Source organism: Zootoca vivipara, chromosome 14 (genome assembly GCF_965207765.1).
Source record: "Zootoca vivipara chromosome 14, rZooViv2.hap1.1, whole genome shotgun sequence".
Lineage (NCBI taxonomy): Eukaryota > Metazoa > Chordata > Lepidosauria > Squamata > Lacertidae > Zootoca > Zootoca vivipara.
This window is the reverse complement of record NC_142597.1, coordinates 14,264,210-14,281,572: the sequence shown is the minus strand read 5'-3', so window position 1 is coordinate 14,281,572 and position 17,363 is coordinate 14,264,210. Positions and strand designations below refer to the sequence as shown.

Below are 17,363 nucleotides of genomic sequence, written 5' to 3'. Positions count from 1 at the left end.
AAGTCGTTCAACTACGGTGGCTGTGCAGGGAACAGGAATAACTTTGAGACAGAAAATGAATGCCTTTGGGCATGTGCAGCCGATGGTAAGGACACAGAAATGTTTAGAATTTTCCCAGAGAAGAACTTTCATTATGCTCTGAATGTTATTTATGCAATGATTGTGTTCCAACTGCATCAATTCAGCATCCTCACTTCATGAGAGAGGAAGAAGGTCTGTTTCTTGGAATAGCCTTTGAGTTGTGAATTAAGGTAGTTGTGAATTAAGCCTAGGGCTTGCCAATCAGAAGGTCGGCGGTGAGCTCCCATTGCTCGGTCCCAGCTCCTGCCAACCTAGCAGTTCGAAAGTATGTCAAAGTGCAAGTAGATAAATAGGTGCTGCTACAGCGGGAAGGTAAACAGCGTTTCCATGTGCTGCTCTGGTTCGCCAGAAGCGGCTTTGTCATGCTGGCCACATGACCTGGAAGCTGTACGCCAGCTCCCTTGGCCAATAATGCAAGATGAGCGCCGCAACCCCAGAGTCGGTCACGACTGGACCTAATGGTCAGGAGTCCCTTTACCTTTACTATTTCACCAGAAAGCTAGATGAGCACTGTTCCCCTTGGCCAATATGACAAAATAATCTGTCTGCCCAGAATTGTAATGAATAATCAATTTTTCAAAAGTTTCTGAAAATTAGTAAAAAGGTAAAGGACCCCTGGACAGTTAAGTCCAGTCAAAGGCAACTATGGGGTAAGGTGCTCATCTCACATTTCAGGCTGAGGGAGCCGGCGTTTGTCCACAGACAGCTTTCTGAGTCATGTGGCCAGTATTACTAAAGCTCTTCTGGTGCATGGAAGACCATGCCGAGTGCCAGAGCACACGGAAACACCATTTACCTTCCTGCTGCAGCAGTATCTATTTATCTGCTTGCACTGGCATGCTTTCAAAAAGTTAGGTTGGCAGAAGCTGAGACAGAGCAACAGGAGCTCACCCCTCGAACCACCAGCCTTCCAATCGGCAAGCCCAAGAGGCTCAATGGTTTAGACCATAGCGCTACCCATGTCCCCACAAAGATTAGTAGAATGACCTGGTGATGTGCCAAGGCATGCCACACATTGGTAATGTACATTTCCATAGTCATCCGTGGCACTCATATCAGTAATTCCACACAATGCTTACAGTCCTGAGTGGTTATGCTAGGTAGAAATTTCAAGTAGCCGCATACATGTACCTGTAAATCTATGGCCTTAAGACAATAACTGAGAAGCAAATAAACAGGTTGTGTGAACATTCAGAATTCTACTCCTCCTCCTCCTCCTCCTCCTCCTCCTCCTCCTCCTTCCTCTTCTATGACTTATGCTGTAAACATGCTATACATCATGACTCCCCACCCCACCCAAAAATCCTGGGTAGTGAAGGGTGAACCCCCAGAGAGTTCTAATTACCAAGGGCCCTTAATAAACTACAGTACCCAGGATTCATTGGAAGACCCCTTGCACTTTAAATATATGAAATAGCTTTAACTAATCCAAAGGCAATTTGGTGGTTCGGTTGCCACAGCATCCCTCTATGTGTTTGTGGCTGTACCTCATTGGTTGTGAGCGTGCTCAGAGCTGTGTTGCTGAATGGAAGATCTCCTCAAAGACAAGCAGGGGAGCAACAGAGAGTATTTCCTGACCTTAAGGAACTTTTCCTTTCTTTCGTTTAGCATCTGATTTCTGACCTTGCTAGAGGGAGAGTCAGCAAGCAAGCAACAGTGAGTCCTCTTCTATAATCTCGTTTTGCTCCCCCACCCCACCCCGCCTTGAATAGGAGACGTAGGAGGAGAAATAGTGGGTGGCTTGTGTATGTACCATCTGCCCCCTTATCAACTTGTATCATGCGCCCCCTAACTCAGCAGCCCCGCAAACTAAACAGCTCCCAAAGTATAGTTTCATCTTGGTGGAAATGGGTCTCAGCTGCACCGCTACATTTAATTGTTCCTACCAACCTCTTTTTTCTTCAAGTTCACATTGAGTCTTTGTGCAGAGCTTGGCCTCTTCTATTTTCAGGTTCATTACCATCTCATTGGGTCCTATGGAGCAACGCACAAGAGAATGCGCATCCCCCCCCAAAAAAACTATGCCCTAAGCTAAAGGCTTCATTCTTGCATGCTTGCAAATAAACTCACCTGTTCTTCTTCATCATGTGGGCTCTGTTTCTTGAGTATTATTATTATCCCAAATGTATTAAAGTCCACACTTCCTTAGTGTGAATGTGGGGAGAAAAAGAAGTGATGATCTTTTAAACCAGGGCAAGATTATTTGAAGCAGGGTAGCAACTCCCAATCAAAGAGAGGTTTTACCTTAATATGGAGTGTTCAGAGGAGTACACCATCTATCTGCCTCCAAAGAGAGAGGTGAGTCCAGATTAGTTAAATGGAAAGAGCTGCTAGGAGGGGATTGATGGAAACTATGTGTTGATAGCACAGCTATCCCAGCTAATTCCTTATATATCTTTGAATCTGATCTATGGTCCACTTTGTAAGAACCTGGGGAATAAAAACTAACAATTTGCTAACCAAGTAGTCTCCCTATATGATTGTAGCTGCTCCATAAAACCTTTCCCAAGAATTCCAAAGTTTTCCATATTAAGAAGTTCAAAATAGTACATATGCAAAGCCATAAAATTATAAAACTGTACTGGCATAGTTCCAAGGCTCATAGGCTCATCCACACTTAACTTTTGCCTTGCTGTTTCCAGGCACAGGTCAGTGTTTAAAAGCTCTGTACCTAAACAGGGTGTGTGTGTGTGTGTGTGTGTGTGTGTGTGTGTGTGTGTATGTATGTAAATTGCTCTGAGCTTTCCCCCTGAAAACATGTTCTTTAGTGATCCATTGGAGCAAACATTAATTTAGGCTTTTCATGGATTGAAATTTGTACTGATTGAGCTTTAAAGAGCAGGTTTTCACAGGGAAAGCTCCAGAACAGAGGTGGATAAACCAAGTAGTATTTTGAGAATTTTGTTTTGACTAGTTTACCATTGACTTAGCTAGTCCCAAGATTTCTCCACCATAAGTCAACTGTGTTAACACTTTGCCAAGAAACATTCTCAGGTAAGAGAAATCACTTTGCTGTAGTAAAACTGAGAACTGTTTCCATATATATTAGTGTTTTGCTAAAGGCTCATCCACACGTCTGTTTCAGAATGGGTCTGAGCAGTTTTCCCTTTGCTCTGCTCCTATCCCTGGGAAAACCCTCTCTTTAGGGCTAAATCAGAGCAAACGTCAATCCGGAGAAACCCCAAGTTGCTGTTTGCTCCTATTGAGTGCTAAAGAGTGGTTTTCCCCAGAGGAAAGCAGCTGGGAAAGAAGAAGTGTGGATAAGGCCTTAGTCTGCATAAGGAAAGACTCAAGTAAAGAAGGGGACTTCAGCATTGTCCCTTGACAAATGTCCCAGGACCATTGTCTCAACTGGGTTTCACTCCCTGAAGAAAAAGCAGATCACACAAGCAGTTAATCTGTCCTCTCTGCACTCTGAAATGTCAATACACCATTTACCATCACACCCTCAAAGCAAACTCAAAGCACACCTTGTAATGGGAAAAGGTTGTTTGCTTATATACATTATTTACACAATGGGCCTTGCGTGATTGGCTACTTCAGGGCTGCACCTGTAGGCCAATCAGGTTGCGGATTCACTTCTGACAGCAGCCTGATTGGCTGCTCCTGCCAGGCCAATCAGGTTGCTGAATCGCTTCATCCAGGAGCCTAATTGGCTGCTCCTGCAGGCCAATCAGGTTGCTGATTCACTTCCACCTGGAGCTAGATTGGGTGGCTCCTGCGGACCAATCAGACTGCTGCATTCTGGATCCTATTGTTCTAGGATTCAGCTCAGTACATAACAGTTGTATTTGTTTAAATATAACAATAAGAACTCAGGCATAGCTGTCAAGTTCTCCCTTTTTTTAAGGGAAATTCCCTCATGCTGAATAGGCTTCCTCACGAGAAAAGGGAAAACTTGACAGCTATAAACTCAGGAGTTCTGCATAATCAAATAACTGAAACAATCAAGCAGATCAAATTAGTCCAAGCAGTAGTTCAGGGGAGGTATCATCTCCCTTCCAGCTCTCGGGCAAAATATCAGGCCTCACCTGTGTCCCTACAAAAAGGACTGGGATTCTTCATCCTTGGCACTAGTGACGTGGACTATGAATGAGGCAAGTACACAAAGCCCCACTGTTTCTGCATTCAACCAGGCACGCATACACATCCACATGAAGCATTGCAGGGCAAGGTAACAAAAGAGTTCCTGCACCTAAAATGCCTTAGGAATTCTACCCAACAATGTCGGAAGGCATGGGCGTAGGCAGGGGGGCAGGAGGGGGTAGCTGCCCCCCCTAGAAGCAAAAAATTAATGTATTTTACAGACCATAACCAGCACTTTCCCCCTCCAAAAACTGAAGTGGAAAGGGCTTTGCTTTAGCAAGAGCAGCTCAGTCTCCGCTTGCTGGGGGGCGGGAACACAGCTGTAACAAAAACGCATCAAATAAATAAAGCAAAGTGGCTGCCGGTAGTTAAGCAGTTAAGACAATGGAGCAGATATCCCCAGGCAAGATTCGATAGCTGACCACTTCACCCTATTGTTCTTCAGTGGGAGTTGTTAATGAGCATTCAGGGATCGTATTAAGAGTTCTATTGGCAATTTAATGAGGGTGCAAAGGATTCAATTTGACTAACGTGGCTCTGCAAGGCTAAAAGGAAGTGAATAAGAAAAAAAGGGGGGGCTGTAGCTTTGATAGACACAGTGATGTTTATAAAAAGCAATGGTGTTCCAGTCTGCCCCTCCTCCTGCATCTGTATACTGTAAATCAGGGGTGGCCACCTCCCAAGAGACTCTGATCTACTCACAGAGTTAAAAACTGGGAGTGATCTACCCCCTTTTGGGGGGTTCAGGTCAAAGCTGTTGAGTTGTTTTTTAAGGAAGGGAAGCCCTGTTTTGGGGGGGTTAGATCAAACTTGTTGAGCTTCTTTTAGGAGGGAGGCAGACCCATTTTTGTTTAGGGCTTCAGGTCATAGTTCAGCTTTTTTTAGGGAGGAGGAAAATTTTGGGTGAGCTTTTTTTAGGGGTGCCAGTGATCTAGCAGTGATCTACCACAGACATCCAGTGATCTACTGGTAGATCACAATCTACCTGTTGGACGTGCCTGCTGTAAATCAAGCAGAGAGAAAGCTGCTTACAAGGCTCCTGTACAGGCGTATCGGTATCTTCCTCTTGCTGCAGAGTTCCAGCATCACAGCGTCACCCAGAGGCACCCACAAATATGAGTTATCCCTCTCTCTATTTCTTCCTTCCTTCCTTCCCTCCCTCTTCCATCCTTAATAAAATACTGGGAGGGGGGGCAAGATAAGCCCCACATAGAAAGCCCAACCCCCTGCAATGCAGGAATTTTTTCCTAAGGTGGGGCTTGAACCCACGACATGGTTGAAATATTATGCTGATATGCAGCAACGCCTCGGAGCTGTCGTGACTGCGGCCGTGCTTTGCCTCGCCCTCGCCTGCCCTGCCACCCCCTCTCGCCTGCTCGACCCTCTCGTCCTCTCCAGCCAAGCAGGGTAGCTGCTGAAGCTGCCAGCCCCAGAAGCACAAGGTGGCCGCCGCCACCACGATGTCGTCGGGCCCGCTGGCCCTGTAGCCCCGCCCACATTCCCACTTTGTGGCCCCGCCCCTCCCATGCCTTGGCCCCGCCCCTGAACGACCATGGCTTGCCCCCCCCCTCAGTTTTGATCCTGGCTACGCCCCTGTCGGAAGGCATGACTTTACCTGCCCCCAACAATCCCCTGTTGTTTGTCATCAGGTGCCAGGATTTACAGATGCCTAGAGAAGGAGGAGGCAGCAGAGTGGGTTTGAATCACCATCTAATGGAAACAGAACTCTTTCTGGCAATGCCAAGTTTACGCTGATTGACCTGATAGATAGTTCCTCTATGTCCCTAGTTCAGAGCAGTCCTCATTTGCAAGCAGGAGGTTACCTTGATCTAAGCAGGGGTGCCTCAGAGTGTCCCTACCTATTAAAAAAATATATTCAATGTCCAGATGGTTATCTCCCTCCACATCACTACTGAATACTATATAAGGAGGTTCCTCTCATCACTGAATATTCACATCAACATGCAGTGCAATAGCACTACACTCCTGGTCATTATCATGGGGATATTGGCACCTTGCTCTTGCTCGAAGGTGAAGGATCTTCTCCCTTCAGTAGGTAAGCCTTCTGGTCCTTCTATGCATCAAGTGTGTAATATTCCGGGCCTCTCTGCAAGTTAGGAATCCCCTGAAGATTGGACGGGATTGGGCAAATTGGGCATTGGGCGTCATCATAGTGACAGCTCTCTGGCATGTGTAAGTCACCATTGACTCTGGGAGACTCAGAGAAATGCTCTGCTTTTTCACCTTTTGTTCTGCCTGCCTGTATCCTTGCCTCTACACTTTCACCCTAATGAATACAGCGGGTCCCACCTGTGCTCTACCTTTAAAGCAGTATTATTCCCTTTTAAACTGCCATGATTTCTACGAAAGATTCCTGGGCAGTGTAACTTGGTCAATGGGCTGAGAGATGTTAGGAGACCCCCTTCTCTCAATGTACAAGGTGGTTTAAGAGCCAAGCCGCCTTCCCTGGCAAATTTGGGAATTGTTGCTGTGGGAGGGGGCTTGGGGGTCTCCTAACGAGTCTCATCACCCCTAATAAACTACAGTTCCCAATGTACTTTGGGGAAACCATGAATGTTTAAAGTGGTAAAATAGTTTGGCTATGGCCTTGAGTCTGCCCTGTAACTAGTGATAATGGAAGGCATACCCTTCTGTGTTACAAATCCAGTTTTATAAATTCAAGTTTGGAAGTCTCTTGACACATAACTTTACAGTAATAGGATTGATTTTAAATCATTTCCTTCTGTATAGTCTATGATTTTTAAAGATAAAAGCAACATCTCCCAGAAACTAGGAAGTGCAGTTGCTGCTGAAAAAATCCAGAAATGTCTCAGGAAATAATGCTTTACAAAAATAATTTTTAAAATGCCCCCAAATCATGACATTGGAGAACCCATAATTTCCCCCCCTTGGAAACAATGGCTGCCTCTACACCATACATTTAAAGCACATGGATCTCCCCACCCCAAGGCCTACAATGCCCACAGAGCTACAATTCACAGCACCCATAACAAGATGCTGTTCCCAGGATTCTTTGCAGGACGTAATTTGCTTTAAACATATAGTGTCTACACAGGCAACAACACATGAGCTCATAGTGCCTTTCCTAGAAATATTTCCAGCTCCAGTTCAAAAGCATGTGGCAGGCCTCACATTCTTTGGCTTTTGGAGAGACATTCTAAACATTAAAAGAAAATGAAGTCAACATGGCTAAAAAACCCTAGGGCTAGCATCCCAAGGGGTAGGAAATATAAATTATTTCATGATCTCAGTTTGGATTCCAATAGCAAACGATGCTCAAAGTCACAGCTGATTCTACATATGACTTGAGAATTATGGATGCACTGCATTTGACAGCAACTAACACATTCCATGTGGGAATCTGCTGCCTTTAGTGCCTCGGGGGTGTGTGTGTGTGCAACAGCTTCGTTGTCAGTGTGACCCCACAGACATTCACCGAATTTATTATTCTTAAGTGCTGCAGTCTTCTTAAAGGCTATGGGGAAAAACCACCACTGAACTCTACAACTGGACTCCCGATTCGGCTCTTTAATGTGTATGCCTCTTGTGTCCCAATGTGTAGGCTCCATATTTGGCTACTTGGTAGAGAAGATATCAGATGTAAGGTTCACAAATGTCTTCAAATGGTATTAACGTCTGTGGTTCAAAAGATGAGATAACATATATGGTACCTGTGACTGTTCTTCTTCCCATCCTTCCTCCAGGAACTAGACCTAAAAAATGCACACTCACTCCGGATTATGGAAAATGCAAGTTGTTCCTTACACGTTTTTACTATGATGTTAAGAGCAAAATGTGCATGACATTCATCTACAGTGGTTGCGGAGGCAATGGAAACAACTTCCTAGATTTATTCCATTGTGCTTTTGAGTGTCAACGGTCTGGTAGGGACAATTTTAATCCCCCCCTCTCCCCTAAACCTTAAAAACAACCAAATGTTTGAAGTGAAAATCTTTTTTAAAGTTGCCCTTGTGTTTCTAGGGAGTGTTGTACTGAATTGATTTTCTGCTGCTGGAGATGTTATGCTGGAGATGTTAATAGGAGTTGTTGTCCAGCAACATATGGCAACTCCAACTTTCCACACCCTTTCCCTACCAACTCCCACGACCCACAAATTCAACTTCAGAGGGGACCCCAAAATTCTTGTAAGCTGCCTAGGGAAGTGTTAACCCTGTAATAAGGGGTGTGTGTGTGTTAATATGGGAATGTAAGCATCCCTGCCCTTACTTCTTACAGTAATCTCTGAATAAATAAAACAATTAGAAGTGAAAGCAGCACACTTTAGAAACTGTAGCCCACCTACCTCTTGGATTATTGGCTGTGCCATCAACAGAGGTGTTTTTAGGGCAGTATGGCCCGTTTCCCGGCACAGGGTGAATTGCGCTGAGAGACCGTCTACCCACCTCCTTCCACCTCCTTCCACAAGCCTAACTTGCTTTGTGAAGGAGGCATGAGGACGCTGTCTGACAGGGTCCTAGAGTCCTCCCAGATCCTTCCCAAAGCCTACCTAGTGCTTGCCCAGCTTTGTGAAGGTGATGGAAAGAGTGTAATGTTTAATGGAGATAGTACAGGCATAAGCAAACTCGGCCCTCCAGATGTTTTGGGACTACAACTCCCATCATCCCTGACCAGTGGTCCTGTTAGCTAGGGATGATGGGAGTTGTGGTCCCAAAACATCTGGAGGGCCGAGTTTGCCTGTGCCTGAGATACTACAATGTTTAATTAAGAACCGGATGGGAAAGAGCAGCTCCTGAATTAATCTCTAGCTAATTGTTTCAGCTGTCCAATGGTCCATTTTTCATTTCCCCATAAAACTCTGAATCTAAGCTGTTTCACACTCACTTCAAATGTTCTGTACAGTAAGATTGTTCTCCTTGTCCTTTTCACAGCCCTTCCACTACACAGGCCATATGGGTTTAGAAAAGGTAAGAGTTCCTATGGCTGTCTGCAGCACGATTCAGAAATGGAGTGGGGGAGGTGCATCTAAATATGAGAGCCAAAAGAGACAGGACATAAAGCAGCAAGATGATGAGAAGGGACTGCCTCAGCCTGCCACTTTGTGGGACTTGGGAGCAGAGAAGGGAACCCTACGAGGGCATTTCATGGTTTGCACATCCAGAACATAGGATATACAAACCATGAGATCCAGGCCCCTCAAAATTGATGGGGATTGCCATTCAAATGGTCTCTGTGTGCCATGTCTTTTGATTATGTGGGGCAGGACTTACCTTGGCCTCCCCCAATGTTTTATTCAGGTTGGCACCCCTGATACATAATCTTGGGGTTGAAGGGGCTGGGAGACGGGTGGGGTCTTTTTCAACACCTGACATTACTGCGTGCCACTCCAGAGCTCCTGTCATTGCCCACTTGGAAGAGATAGGATTTATTTTGAAATAGGATTTACATCTACTATGGTAGAAGAGCTTATATATGTGTGAGCTTTCCACATCCCTGTTTCCTCCTTCTCCAGAGCTACCTCTAAAATGCAAGCGGCCATTTACACCCGGAAATTGCCAATCTAGCATGCTGCGCTATTATTACAATTCCAGTAGGAAGAGATGTTTCATGTTCATATTTAGTGGATGTGGAAGCAACGGGAACAATTTCCCTTCTTTCAGGGGATGCTATGAGGAGTGTGAAAGGCATGGTAAGAATGAGCCACTTTTTATCTTTCTTTCCCAATCAACCCGAAGAATTTGCACTTTTTGCTTAACTTCATGCATGCTCTAGTAGCATTGCAGCTCCCCTACAGCAGCATATTGCCCTATAAACATGGGGGGAGTGGGGTAGCTTTGGTACTATAAGGGGGTAAGCGTTGCTAATTTGGAAAAAGTCAGAAGAAATTCAACTTTTGACACTAATTACTGTATCTAATATTCTAATCTGATTCCGTTCCACCTAAACTCCACTGGCACATGGATAAGGGAGGGTGTTAATTTATATGCATATTCACAGGAAAGGACAAGACAGCCTACCGATAATGGATCCTAAACTGAGATGCACTAAGTCCTTAGCATAGTACTAGAGTCGCTCTAGATTGCTCAGTAGCAATTGTAACTTTCAGCATGAAAAAGGTCTCCAGTCTCTCCCACTTGGTTAACATGGTTCTCTTTCTCCTTATAACAGAAATACCCGAATACCTGATAAATCCTATCATGCTTAAAGGTAAGGACTGAGTAAAGGTAAGGGCTCCATGGCATTCTCCTTCTGACCTTCATATGCATTCTGCCTTCCACTCCTGCTGCATTTCTTCAGTTCTTCAGCCTGTTTTTTCAGGTCTCCTTTGCCGTGTCTATACTACAGTACTAAGCTGTTACTTTCCATGAAAGCCTGCACCAAATCAGAGGTTGTTGGTGAATATTCTGTGATAGTATGCTAAATATGCCTTAAGGAATCTCAGAAACCATAACCTCATCCTATCTTGACTGCATCTACACAGCTATTTAAAAAAACCACTCTGAAAATGCTATGGAAAAAAACAACAACGTTTTAAAGCTCACAATGGAAAATTTCATATTCCAATTTCAATAAATTTTCACAGTGCTATAATGCTATAATGCATTTATAACTTTTAATTTTTAACGAAAGTAAATGTAACGAGTCCCAACCTCTTTCATCTGTTGTCCACATTTCCACTCTTGTCAAAGTGATTGTTGAATCCCAGGGCAGAGTTTTCATAATTGTCACTGAGATAATCTCAGGTGTTGCAACCAGGCGTTCCAAGCGGTGGGGGCTGAGGGGTATTCAGCCCCCCACCATTTTTTTCAAGGAGGCGGCTGAACTCCCCCAAAATCCTGTGGCTCTGCTCTGCCTCCGCCTCCCCATCAATGTCACGTGGGGAGGAGGTGGCCCAGCTCCACACTCCCCAATACCCACCCAGCGTGCGAGGGCCGGCATCGTGGCAGTGGGACTCCTGCCCAGTCCCACCCAGTGATGCGCCCCACAATGTGGGGGCAAGTCAGTGCCCTTGGTTGCAACCACAAGTCTGACACCTTAAAATTCTATTTCCTTCAAAGAACCAAGTAATAAATATGAACCTTGTTTCTGTCCTTCTCTGCCCCTGCAATATCAGACTTTCTGCTTGATTACTGTGACCAACCCCTAGACGTGGGACACTGCCACAGGGCCTTCCCTCGCTTTTACTACGATGACAGGAGCAGAACCTGCAAGCTGTTCTACTACACTGGCTGTGCAGGGAACAGAAATAACTTTGAGTCGAAATATGAATGCTTTTGGGGATGTGCAGGCCAAGGTAAGCACACAGAAAATGTTTAGAACTTTCCCAGAGAGGAACTTTCATTATTCTTTGAATGTTATTTATGCAATGATTGCGTTCCAACTGCATTAATTCAATATCCTCATTTCAAAGGAGAGGGAGAAGTCCCCTCACCCTCTCTGGTGGGCACCTTTGTGGGCTGGCATTCCTCCACACACTGGAATTCAACGTGGGAATACCCAGGGACTGGTTCTCTGACAGCAAAGGAGGCCTCTGGGCTGAGCTTGCTGCCTGGGTTATAGGTCCCACCTGCTTACCTAATCAGCAAATCAAGAGCAGGCTTGGGCCACCACAGGGTTTCTGAACATTCAGATAGTTTTGTTTTTGTTTAACTATGAAATAGGGTTGCCAGACTCAATAGTGGACAGGACTTAAAGAGAAACCAGCAGACCCTTTGTTTATTTTCCAAGCAAAGGGTCTGCTGGGTTCTCTGTAAGGTTTCCAGACTCAAAAGAGAGCAGGGCAATTAAAGGCACAGAAGTCCTGTCCACTATTGAGTCTGGCAACCCTACTATGAAATGAGGTGACCAGTGGGTGGCATTTTTTCTTTTTTGACTTAGGCTGCACACAGGCTGCACATTTAAAGCTCATGACATCTCCCACAATTATCCTGAGTACTGAAGTTGAACCTGGACTGAGCTCTGATTAAAAGGGCCCTTAATAAATTACAGTTCCCAATCCCAAGATTCGTTAGGGGATGGCTAGGTGCTTTAAATATATGGTGGTTATGCAGCTTTAAGTAATCCAAAGGCAATTTGGTGGTTCAGTTGCCATACCAGCCCTCTGCACGTACCTGTCAAGTTTTCCCTTTTCTCGCGAGGAGGCCTATTCAGCATAAGGGAATTTCCCTTTTAAAAAGGGAGAACTTGACAGCTATGCCTCCGCATTTTGGGGTTGGACCTCTGAATCATCCCCCTTGCATCCCTTCCAAAAAATGCCCTCAAGGTTATACATGAGGGGCCATCATGGGCCAACTCCAGACTGTCATTGTTGTTTTGCAGAATTGACAAATCTCCCCCCACTTTAAAAACAACAACAACACCATACCTTTTGAAGTAGGGAAGATAATAGGAAAATGCAGTAAAATTGTGGGAGAACATTCAATGGATTGGAAGTCATATCACCCTAAATCTCAAAACCACACCCTCTTTCTTCACCCCACCAATGCATTTTATACTTTTTAGGGCATACAGAAGCGGTGGTGGGGGATTTCCGTCAATCTCCTGTTCTCTGGTCAATCTGCTGCCTGCACCACTCAACCGATTCTGTCTTATGCTTCCCGTAACTCAGTTTCTCCACAAACTAAAAATACCCCCCAAACTTTCCTTGTGGTGGAAACGGGTCTCGGCTGCACCTTCACATTTAATTGTTCATACCTCTCACTTCTTCCTTCAGATTTATTTTGAGTCATTGTGCAGAGCTCAGCCTGTTCTATTTGCACACCCACTAACATCTCATTGAGTCCAGTGGAACTAAGGCAGCAGAGGAAACCAGGAGGTATTCTTTTTCTCAGCTATGCTTTTATGTAAAAGCAGATGGCTCATCCTGCTGTAACAGTCTTTGCCAAAAATTCTCACGCTCTTGCCAATAAACTCAATGTTCTTCTGCACCCTGTGGGCTGTGTTGTTGTTGTTGTTGTTGTCTTCAAGTCCACATATCCCTTTTGTGAATGTGGTGAGAATGAGAAGTCTTTTAACCAGGGCAAGGTTATTTGAGGAAGGGTAGCAACTCCCAATCAGAAAGAGGTTTTACCCTAATATGGAATGTTCCAATTCATACATTATCTGTCTGCATCCAGAGAGAGATGTGTGTCCAGATCAGTTCAGTGGGAAGAGCTGCTATGAGGGGATCTATGGAAATGTGACTGTGGTATAATGTGACTGTGGTGCGGGTGCCATTGCCTGTTCTATCTCAGGCAACAGAGGTCAGGGATTGGATTCAGCCAGGAGGCTGGATCCAGATGTTTCCCCAATCCTCACACCTACTTTGACAGGTAGGTGTGGGCACCCACCTGCCAATCATACAACATCACCATGACGTCAGGCAAAGTATTTCCTTGTCCCTGAGAATGGTTTTCCTTTGCGATCCCACAGATCAGCTGACCAGCACTGGCAGTAAACCTCACTAGACAAGGGACAAGTAGTAGCCATTTTCAGGCTCCCAAACATTCCTCTGGACCCCCATCTTTACCTGCTTCACACCTGATGTCACATATGCCTCAGGCGACCACTTCACTCTGCCTAATGAGAGGCATAGGTGCCAAGTTCTGGATTCAAAATTCCAGGATCAGCAGCGCTGCGGTATCGGAAGCCGCTTCTATGCACTTCCGGACATGCGTAGAAGTGACTTCCGATGCCGCTGTGCCCATTTCCAAAATGTCCGCAGCGCCAGAAGTCACTTCTACGCATGTCCGGAAGTGCATAGAAGTGACTTCTGGTGCCGGTGTGGCACCAGAAGAACATGGCTGCCGGCAGGAGCACCGTAATCCGGGGGAATACGGGGTATTTTGCCATTCGGGACACCTGCGGGAAACGGTAAGAAAATACGGGGGTTTCCCGGGGAAAACGGGGTACTTGGCAGTTATGATGATAGGGCTGGCTCTGGCTGTATATACCTATACACCAGGGTTGGGGAAGTGGACCAGGCCATTGGGCAGGATTACCTCAAGCCCAGAAGAGCCACTTTGACCCACCTGTCAATCATCTGACATCACCATGGCATCAGGTGAAATGCTCTTTCCCCCTCGAGAGGCTGAATTTCAAACAACACAGGAAGAAGACGCATTTCCACATGGTCCTTGCTGTGAGAGCAAATCAGCTACAGAGTTCCTGATTGAACACTTGCTCATACAGCCAATCCCAGTGGGCCCTACTGAATGTACACTGGGGCTCCCAATGGTTTCCTTGCAATTGTGACTTTACCTGCCAAACACCTGATGCGATGTCACATGGGACATTAGGTGTGGGGCAAGTGCGTTTGGTTGGAGGGAAATGGTTTTGCAAGCTATACATTAGGACCCTTGTTCAGCTTCATCTGGCCCGACAGCTGGAGGTTCCCCTCTGCTGGTATACAGAGTGATGACCATGCAAGCAGAGTCCATGCAAGCAGAGATAGGCTCTGCAAAATGAAAAAGTGATTTATTTGGTCAAATTCAAAACTTCATGAATTATCCTATGTGGCCCCAGATCTTCACTTGGATGGTGGGTGGCTTATAACAGCCACCCAGCAAGAGAGCCCATTACCCCACAATCCCCTGTTGTACCTAGAGATGGGGGAGGCAGCAAAGTGGGTTTGTACCACTATTTTATGGGCACAGAACTCTTTCTGACTATGCCAAGGTTATGCTGATGAACTCTATGTCCCTTGTTTGGAACAGTCCTTGTTCATGAGCAGGAGGTTGCCTTGATCTAAGCAGAGCTATTTCAGTATGTCCCTGTCTATTAAAAAATGTTTGATGTCCAAATGACTATCTCCCTCCATATCACTGTTGAATACTATATAACGTGGCTCTTCTTAGCACTGAGCATTCACATCAAGCAGCCACCATGCAGTGCATTAATACGGCACTCCTTGTCCTCGCCTTGAGATTATTGGCACTTTTGTCCAAGAAGCAGGATTTCATTGCCTTTTCAGCAGGTAAAACTTCTGGCCCTCATAGGCTTCAAGTCTGCAAGCTGCCAGACATTCCCTGCAGATTGGACGGGGTTGGGAGGATTGGACTAGCACCATCATGATGACAGTTCTCTGGCATGGGAACTGTAGATGGCTCAGGGTGCTGAGAGTTGTTAGAGACCCCTATTCCCCTCCATTTACAAAAGCAATTGACAATCCGACCCTGTCAGAATTCACCATTCGGTTTCTGATTTACAAATTCAGTTTCATAAATTCATATCTTGACATTTGAACTTGCAACAATAGGAGGTGTTAGAAGGAGTGTATCTCTTTCTTTTTTCTCTACAAGACAACAGCTAAATTCCAGATGTCCTGCCAATCTATAGATGTGCTACCATTCACCTCAGCTGGAAACCCCCTGAATTTTCAACAGTAGTTCAGCATCCCCTGTATTCTGGTTCTTGAGTATGGGGTTTTGCCCAAATTACTTCATCTTAACTAATTCACCATTAGACATTAACAAGATGTATCTCTCTTCTAGCATCTAAAATGTAACATTTAAATACCTTCATCTTTCAAAAGAGTCCATTTTACAACAGGTATAGATGGATGACTAACACAACTTGAGTGCTGACATCTAGTGTGAACACAACGTAGGAAACTGTCACAGGAGGCACGTTGCGGCTACCCTAGAGTAACGACTCTCCAAACCGTTGCCTTTTCATGCTTTTATTGTGTGCAAACTATTTGCAGTGCAAGAGCTTTACAAAATACATGTTCTCAGTCTGGGTCAGAACCCTGGAATGGGGATTCCCGCGTTTTTTTCCAACAAAGAAATCTGGGAATCCCAAATCTCCTCCCCCGTTTCTTTCTGCGCAATTCCGGAACTGGAGGGAAAGGTCTTCTTTCCGTGTTTTCCTTCCTCCCCATTTCCCTCTCCCTTCCTTCCTCTCCCAAGCGGAGCAGGGGCTCTGCGACCCTGCCAGAGCCATGTCCTCTACTTCCTGCTTCCCCGCTGGACTCTTCTCCCTATCCGCTGCAGCTGGTACTCGGGGAAGAACTGCTTCTCAGGATGGGAGGGGGCTGTCTGTAGTCCCTGTCCCTCACATCCACCCCCCTCCAGGCCCCCCTCCCCCTCTGAGAGTGCAGGGAGCGCTGGAGACGATTGGAAGCCCAAAAACTCTGTGGCATCTGAACTGGTGGGGGTGAAAAGTTGCTCCCAACCTGATTCCTGTGACACCGCCCCTGGTGATGACTGGAAACCCAAGAAGTCAGTGGCATCCGAGCCCATGGGGGTGAAAATTTGCTCCCAGTCTTCGACGGGCGAAGCCGCTCTGGGGCGCTTGTAAAACCACCCCTCCTCTTCTTGCTCCTCAAAACCGGCTTCCCATTGCCATGGGTAGCCCCTAGTGTCATTCCCTCTGAGGGGTCCTCCCCCTCCCCATCTGTCTCTGCAGTGGCTTGCCTCTCCATGTGCCATGGCTTTGGCTTATGCGGAAATAGGGCATGGAACTCTTCCACTAAAAATTCCTCCTGTACCTCCATGGCCGGCACCCATGCATTTTGGGAAGGTGGGGTGTCCTCCCATGCCATGAGATACTCCAGACCTCCCCCTCCCGACTGGGAATCAAGGATTTCTGTGGCCACATTGAGTGGCTGTGGTCCCCCGTGTTCCTGCCGGTCTGTGGGGGGCTGGTTGCTGTCCTGGAACCTGGTGCATTCCCTGTAGGGCGACAGCAACGACCTGTGGAACACGGGGTGCACTCTCATGGAGTCCGGGAGTTCCAGCCTGAACGCTACCGGATTGACCTGCTGCGTGACTGTGAAGGGCCCCAAGCGTCTGGGTGCTAGCTTCTTGCACCTCCCCCTGGTTGGAAGGCCGTCAGAGGACAGCCAAACCCTGTCCCCCACCCTGATGACCTCCCCCGGTCGCCTATGGCGATCCGCCCCCTTCTTGTACGCTGCCTTGGCCCTCTCCAAGTGCTCTCTGAGCTGCTGGTGCACTGTCTCCAGTTCCTCCGCCCAATCCTCAGCTGCGGGGCCCTCCTCCTCCTCCTCTCATTCCCTCCCCGGGAACGATCTGAGGTCCCGCCCGTAGTTGGCCTTAAAGGGCGACACCCCCGTGGAGACGTGCACTGCATTGTTGTAGGCAAACTCCGCCAGTGGCAAGCGATCCACCCAGTCTGTTTGTCGTTGGCTGACGTAGCACCTCAGGTACTGTTGCAGAATGGCGTTGGCCCTCTCCGCCTGTCCATTGGTCTGGGGGTGCCTAGCCGTGGACAGGCTG

The 17,363-nt window shown here is 46.5% G+C and overlaps 1 protein-coding gene across 1 annotated transcript; it reads left to right on the top strand.

Moving 5' to 3' along the window:
- The first annotated feature begins 6,129 nt into the window (after positions 1-6,129).
- LOC148683503 (carboxypeptidase inhibitor SmCI-like) lies at positions 6,130-16,927 on the top strand. Its single transcript, XM_088658168.1, has 7 exons — positions 6,130-6,223; positions 7,893-8,072; positions 9,078-9,113; positions 9,659-9,835; positions 10,315-10,353; positions 11,261-11,440; positions 16,806-16,927. The coding sequence occupies exons 1-7, from the start codon at positions 6,130-6,132 to the stop codon at positions 16,925-16,927; spliced, it is 828 nt and encodes a 275-aa protein (XP_088514294.1).
- The last annotated feature ends 436 nt before the right edge of the window (positions 16,928-17,363 follow it).